Consider the following 7,501-nt stretch of genomic DNA (forward strand, 5'->3'; position numbering starts at 1 on the left):
TGAATACTTGTACCTCTGGCTAAAGAAAAACGATGCTTTGCTTTGGATTGCTGGGATGTTGACCGGCTACTGATAGACCCGGGTCAACTTACCACTGTTCCCTCAACTGTTGGCATGGCTTGTCTGGAGTGCTTAAAGAGATGATTTAGGGGTTGATCTTGAACGTAAAAATGAGAGCTCGAAACATATAACTATTTTCCTAACACCAATAAATTATTAACTGAGGGTGCTGAAAAGAAAGACAGTATACCCACTATCTAAAACAAAAGAGAAGGCGAGTGGTGGCTGAAAGCCTAAATGGGAAACTGTAGTTGTTAAGTTACCAGACTTTTTTTTTAATACTAGGAAAAAAGAAACAATTAAAAACATTAAACTAAATTTAGATAAGAGGAGTATTTCATTAGATCTCCAATTGTCTGGAGTGCTTAAAGAGATAATTTAGAGGTTGATCTTGAACGTAAAAATGAGAGCTGGAAACATATAACTATTTTCTTAAAAATCTACGACACCAATAAATTATTAACTGAGGGTGATGAAATCAGTAAAGAAAGACAGTATACCTGCCATCCAAAACAAAAGAGAAAGCAAGTGGCAAGTACTTTATTCCAAACCGGTCAGTGGAGACCCGGTCCGTTGACTTCCTACTTAGGATTTGGGTTCCTGGCCAACTGGGCCAACCCTGAACAAAAATTTTAACCATGATTTTAACCTTTTTACTGGTGCTCTCAACTATTGCATTGCATTGCATGTAATATTGAAATCCAAAAATTTAACCCCAACAATATTCTCATTTATATCCATCTTTCTCTCTCTCCAAACAAAAACGGAAAGACCTGGTTCAAAGACGGAATAGATCGACTCGAAAGGGAAAAACCAGAAAAATGCTCTTTAATGTCTCTATTTTCACAACTTTCTGAATTTCACCCAAATCAGGATTCCTTAACACAAAATCGAACAAACGCACAAATTTTCTTCATCAATTCCCCGAACCCTTCCAATTTTATCATCTCTACTAGTACATAATAAGAAACCCTTGTTATATTTCATAAACTTTTTATTTTATTTTTTTGGTACACAAATAATAGCCATGGCTGTTGCTTTGAGATCAAAATCAATAAAGGAAGCAACTTTAAGAACAATAGTCACTCAGTCAAGGTACTTTGTATTTGATCATATACATAAGATTGGTGGAATATCAAATATTCATTACACCACTAGAAGAAAACAGTGGGTAGATTATTTGGCCAAAACGTTTTACTGTTTAAATTCATTTAAATCGGCTTCTCTTAAAGCTGAATTCATTGATAAGGGTAATATTATTAGTACCAGTAATGTTAAAGTTAATACAGATAATCGAGAAGTTGGGTCATCAGATTGTGATGAGAATCGTTTTAAGCAAAGTGAGTTTTTGGGCGAATTTTGGTCTTATAGTGAGCCTCCTGAAATTTGGCAGCCCAACGGTGAAGGTAATGTAGTTCATTGGGTACCCCCTAATGGGAAACATGGAGGTGGTGGTGGTGGAGGTGGAGGACCAGATTGTGGAGGTGAGATGGGCTCGAATTCAAAAAATGGGTGTTGGGGTGGAGCAAATATGGGTAAGGAGATACCTTCACCTAAAGAGATTTGTAAAGGTCTTGATAAGTTTGTGATTGGGCAACAGCATGCAAAGAAGGTACATTTCGGAATTTGTTTAGATTCTTATGTATGTGTTTGCTGCAAAATGTTAAAGCATGTTAATAGTGGAACATGATTTTGAGTAGTGGGATTCACCTCTAGTCAAGTTTTCGACCCTTAGGATATTGTAAAACTCTGTTCTTATTCACCTAGTGATGTTAATATTATAACCATACCGATTTTAATAGGTACAATAACAGAAAATAGTTTTAGTAGAATGATGTTCAAAATATTTTTTTTCCAGTTTGGACTGGGAGATAGGATTCAGATACCCTGCATCGTAGAAATGTTGGGGAAGTGTGGTTCATAAGTAACTGATCAGTCTTTGATATATCTTTTTGTTGGAGCATATGTATGACCATTTGGTATTTATATGAGGATCTTGTGATTTGGCAGGAATTGCTACTTCACATGATATTTTTATCTCATCTTTTTCTTTGTTTAGATAGAGGTTTTCATGTCATAGCCTATTTCGTGGTATGTGGTTTGCATGTGCTTACCTAACCCTCTAGGCGGTATTTACACATCCGTTTCCTATTTACGCTGTCGACCATTAGAACCCCTAGGTGTGTCTACCTTTTGCAATTGGCAGTCTCTCAACTACGAGTGTCATACTCGTCTAGGCATTTAACGCCTTGGGTTTTCACACCTCCATGTGACACTTTATCATTGGACGTCTTGTGTCTTCAGGTATTCACAATCTTGTTGTGCCTCCTAACATTTTGCGAAATGTGAAACCTATGTTCCAAGGTTTGGGGGCCATATCAAGCAGAATCCTTGCACACTCGTTTAACTCACACTTCGTACATAATGCTTGTGAAGGCATTCAATTAATAGCATTGCAAATCGGAGGAGATTTATTGTAGTATCTATCTTTGTGATCGATCTACTACAGTTTCATAATCCCCCCTCTTCCATCGTCACAGGCAAACACTTTTATATTCCAAGGAAGGTGCAGGATGAGAGTAGGAAGTATATTGAAGCTGTTCGTTTTCTCAATCCATGATTTTGCATTCTCTAAGTTTTATCTCGTAGCAATATTCATGAGAAACTCACATATGACTTGCAGCATGCTTAGCATTGCTTACTGAATGTAGAAAGTAATAAGTGTAGATAGTATGTTGTGCTTTTAACTCTATATGATTTCATATGAGGAACTAATTTTGTGTGTACTTTCTGCACTCTTATCTCCTGATTGTAGGTGCTCTCTGTGGCAGTATACAACCACTACAAAAGGATCTATTGTGAATCTTCCCAAATACAGTTAGTCATATCCCCTTAGTCTTTTCTCTTGTCAAATTTATGTTGGAAATGTGGTGACATAAATATATCGCAAATGCATAATAAATTATATGGATATGTTGAAATTCGTACAGTTATACATATTTTGCTTACTACCTCATAGTCAGTAGTCATTATGAATAAACAATTTTGACCCTCATATCATCTATCATCTTACACGGGTCATGTACCACTACTTTTAAACTCTCGAAGAGAATGAGAGCAGTATATTGAGCGTCTCCAGGCGTTTATATGGTTCTTCTCTCTAGAAGTTTGTGCTCTGTGAACATCACATGATGTTTTTGTTCCTGCATTCTGTACAACACTTGCAACTATGATTTGTGTGGGCATCCCTGATAGAATTGGTTAATTTCATGTACTTTAGGAAAAATTTATTCTTGTACACTGTGAAATATTAATATCATAATGTTTATTATCAGAATCTGGACTGATAGGTCTGCAAGAGATTCAGGCGATGAAGCTGATGAGACAGATTTTGATTCTGTGGAGCTTGAAAAAAGCAACGTTCTTTTATTGGGTCCAACAGGCTCCGGTAGTTACTACTACTTTTACCATTTTATGATCTACAAACATGTTTTAGCTGTATTTATCATGCTATAGAGCCATAATAGCCAAACCGACTACCATCTTGAATGTTGCTTTTTTCAGTCAGTTCTTTCTAGTATTCATTCGTGTGGAAAATTTCTGGCCGTTCTTCTGTAGAAGGTTCGTTATTGCAATTTGCAACACTTGAGCCACTTATTCTGTTGTAACATTTTTTCAAGGACAGGGAAGACATTACTTGCAAAAACCTTGGCACGCTTTGTGAATGTTCCCTTTGTAATTGCTGATGCAACTACTTTAACTCAGGCAAGTTTGATTATTTTTCCATGCGTTCTCTCTGTGCTTCTAGAATGATCTGTTTACAAATTCAATATATATAAAAATTCAATACAAATTCAATGTATATGATGTGACAGTCTCTTGAAGGAAATGTCCTCCTATATAAATAAAAAAGTTCAATATCCAGGAAGGAAATTAATCTGTGTGGGATGTAATGAGATATTGTTATATGCAGGCAGGATATGTAGGGGAAGATGTGGAATCCATATTGCACAAGCTTTTAGTAGTAATTTTCTAAACTTGTCTTACAGAAAGACGTTTAACTGTTTTATGCTATTTTTATATCTTAACCTACCACCTAAACTTATAAGAACTCTGTTGTATAGTGATACTTTGTTGAATATGAAATGGCCGGTTATACTAATTCTAATTGTGTTTTTTTTTTCTGCGTCTCTCAGGTTGCTGACTATAATGTGGCGGCCGCCCAACAGGGCATTGTCTACATTGATGAAGTTGATAAGATCACTAAAAAGGTTTTCATTTCTCATATAGTTAGAGATTGAGAAAGATGGTACAACTTTATCATTTCGGTTCCCCGCGCTATCATTTATTCATTTTCTGATTTTTCTTCATCTGGTGCAGGCTGAGAGCCTTAACAATAGCAGGGATGTTTCTGGGGAAGGTGTTCAACAGGCGCTGCTGAAAATGCTGGAAGGAACGGTGAGTATAACATCGTTAAGCTTCATACGAAAAGTTATAATGATGTTCCTGGTTAAATAGATTCTCATCTAGTAAAAGGTAATCTCTGAGAAGTGTGTAACATTATTATTGTTATTGTTATTGTTATGCTCTGTATCTCTAACCTAATCATTTCCTGATCTAGATCATCAATGTACCTGAGAAAGGAGCTCGAAAGCATCCTCGAGGTGATAATATCCAGGTATATAATTGTTAGATGTCGCACTTGTTTTTTGGTCTGAAAGTGCACCTTTTAGTATAGTTCAATTCGAACTTGGCAAAGGTCATGGGAATGGTCTCAGTTCTAACCTTTACTTCATCGTGTTTCTTCGTAGATTGACACGAAAGATATTCTTTTCATATGTGGGGGCGCATTTACTGGCCTAGAGAAGACAATTTCCGAAAGGTTGTATATTTATCTGGAGAATCCTTTATTGGGCATGGTGATTGGAATGTAGCAAAGACTTTCAGCATGTGAAATTTCACTTGCGCAAATCTTTTGCAATTGCTAAATTTATCAAATCTGTGCTACAAATTGCAATTTGTAAGCTTTTTTTAGCATGTTTGTTGATGCAATCATCTTAATTTCTATTTGTTTTGTTTATTGTGAGCCTATTCGAATGTTTACATTTTTAACCATCTGCATGTGGCATGAGTCCCCTAACTAATAAGCAATATGACAGCATGAGCCCCCTAACTAATAAGTAATATGACATCCCCTATAAATCCTCCCTGTATCACAACCAGGCTATCTTAGTGGTGCTTAACTGATCTAATTCTGCTACATATTGTCCAGACGACACGATTCCTCTATTGGATTTGGAGAACCAGTACGTGCTAACATGAGGAGTGGTGGGGTAATAGATGCTACCGTCACATCACATTTGCTTGAAACAGTAAGTACAAATGAAAGATGGAATATCTAATAATTTTTCTGTTCATGCATACGAATGCAGCTAGATTTTTAGCCTGGAAAGCATGCTTAACATTTTCTCTCTGGCAAGGTTGAAAGTAGTGATCTTGTTGCATATGGTTTGATACCGGAGTTTGTTGGACGGTTCCCAGTTCTTGTTAGTTTGTCGGCTCTGAATGAGGATCAACTTATTCAGGTAATCTTGTTAACTTTTATTGGTGTCTTTTTATATCTATCATGTTGATCTTTCTTACTGATTATGCAAGTGATCCTAAACCACTGAATTGTTTCCAATATTGTTCTTGGTTTGTCGCTCAAAAGTAAAAATATAATATTTTAAGTGGAAGTATATGTATTGATTATGTCTTGCCCTCTATATAACCCCTGCCATTTTATCATCTGTTCTTCAGGTCCTCACAGAGCCAAAAAATTCCCTAGGAAAGCAATACAAAAAGATGTTCCAAATGAACAATGTAATTTAACTTGAATATGCGGCTCTTTTGTTTTTTCATGCCAGTTCTTATTATTTGTATTTGAGATTTTTCATGATATATCGACTTCATACTCATTTATGATTTCTTGCTTCCTCAGGTTATGCTGCATTTCACAGAGAATGCTTTGAGATTGATATCTAGAAAAGCGATGTCCAAAAACACCGGTGCTCGTGGTTTAAGATCCATATTGGAGAATATTTTGATGGATGCCATGTACGAGGTGCGTAATTAGAACCCCTAACCGCTCATAACTATGATTTGCTACAACGAATCTCTTATTTGAGCATTGTAGTCCAAAGCCAACAAGAACACTAAATGCCTATTTTGAGATCCTTCCAGGCATCTCAACTACGAAATGCAAGTTTGCAACTCAAACCGCTGAGAAATCTAACTGGTAGAGTTTATTAATATAAAGATAATTAAGCATTTGTCTTGCGGTTGTGACTGTAAATATTCAATGTACATGAAAAGGAAAAAAGAGCATGGAAAGTAGCACCAATTTACTTTCCTCCTTTACACTAAGGGCATTTCTTGATTAGGGTGACTTCTCCTTTGTCCAGCAGATAAAAAACTATGGATAATATATCTCTGATGTTTTTTTTCCAATTGAAAACTTGTAGATTCTAATGGTTTGGTTGTTGTTGTTGTTGAAAACTTGTAGATTCCGGATATGAGAGCAGGAAATGATAGAATAGACGCCGTTGTTGTTAACGAGGAAGCTGTTGCATCTGTTAATGGAAACAGTTGCGGAGCTAAAATTCTGTATGGTGAAGGTGCATTGGATCGTTATCTCTCAAATGAAAAGTGCAGGGACTTGGAGGTTGTTAAATTTGAGTTCGTTTTTGTATAATGTTCTGGTAGTCTCTTAACTTCTACAGTTTTTGCAGTAACTGGTAGTTTCATGTGCAGGGGATGGATAGATCTGAAGGAGACTCGGTGGTGGAAACAGAACTTCCTTCAATGGCAACCATGTAAAAACCTTCATGAGATCGACTGTGACCAACCATGTAAATACTTCTAGTTAGCTAATATATTAATGTTGTGATTATTCTAGGTGATATGTGAACCATCTTTTTGCACTGATTAAATTAAATCTCTTCACGAGTGTTCTAACACAAGCTTCAAAAGTAGGGAATAACTCTTATTTTTTGGCAGATTGAACTTTTCAGTGATATGTTTAGTCACACGACCTCGCCCTAAATGAAATTGGAAGATTGTTGGCAGGAGGGGATTTATACGGATTTTAGTTTTTTCACGGTAATGGTTGATGGTTTAACCTGGGTTATCCTGAAGCATTAAATGGATCCGACATGCGCAGCATCTTATATCACCATTATCTTTGGAATTTTATTCGGCAGTGCTACCACCTCCCTATTCTCCTCCTTACAATCTAAACTCCATATTAGGAGAATGGTGACCCCATCTGAACCTTAATGCGATCTCGATATGGATGTGAAGCAAAATAGAATTTCCGAATTTTATGGAACAACACATATATATAACCACAACATGCCTCTGGTACAGTAGGACCACAAAAAAAGGTAAATATTCTTATAAT

General features: G+C 36.4%; 1 protein-coding gene across 3 annotated transcripts; it reads left to right on the forward strand.

The window, feature by feature from the left end:
* The first annotated feature begins 801 nt into the window (after window positions 1-801).
* Window positions 802-7,501, forward strand: LOC113358435 (CLP protease regulatory subunit CLPX1, mitochondrial-like). 3 transcript variants are annotated; one of them, XM_026602001.1, is made up of 16 exons: window positions 802-1,672; window positions 2,876-2,937; window positions 3,396-3,508; window positions 3,746-3,825; window positions 4,034-4,084; window positions 4,257-4,331; window positions 4,441-4,518; window positions 4,682-4,738; window positions 4,872-4,942; window positions 5,333-5,432; window positions 5,541-5,645; window positions 5,860-5,922; window positions 6,041-6,163; window positions 6,605-6,763; window positions 6,853-6,950; window positions 7,099-7,501. In XM_026602001.1, exons 1-15 carry the CDS (start codon window positions 1,088-1,090, stop codon window positions 6,916-6,918), a joined length of 1,788 nt encoding a protein of 595 aa, XP_026457786.1. In that variant the 5' UTR covers window positions 802-1,087; the 3' UTR covers window positions 6,919-6,950; window positions 7,099-7,501. The 3 variants fall into 3 exon arrangements, with proteins under 3 accessions (XP_026457786.1, XP_026457785.1, XP_026457787.1); XM_026602000.1 differs by lacking the exon at window positions 7,099-7,501 and having other exon boundaries at window positions 6,853-7,094; XM_026602002.1 differs by lacking the exon at window positions 7,099-7,501 and having other exon boundaries at window positions 3,411-3,508; window positions 6,853-7,094.

The sequence above is a fragment of the Papaver somniferum genome, chromosome 3 (genome assembly GCF_003573695.1).
Source record: "Papaver somniferum cultivar HN1 chromosome 3, ASM357369v1, whole genome shotgun sequence".
Lineage (NCBI taxonomy): Eukaryota > Viridiplantae > Streptophyta > Magnoliopsida > Ranunculales > Papaveraceae > Papaver > Papaver somniferum.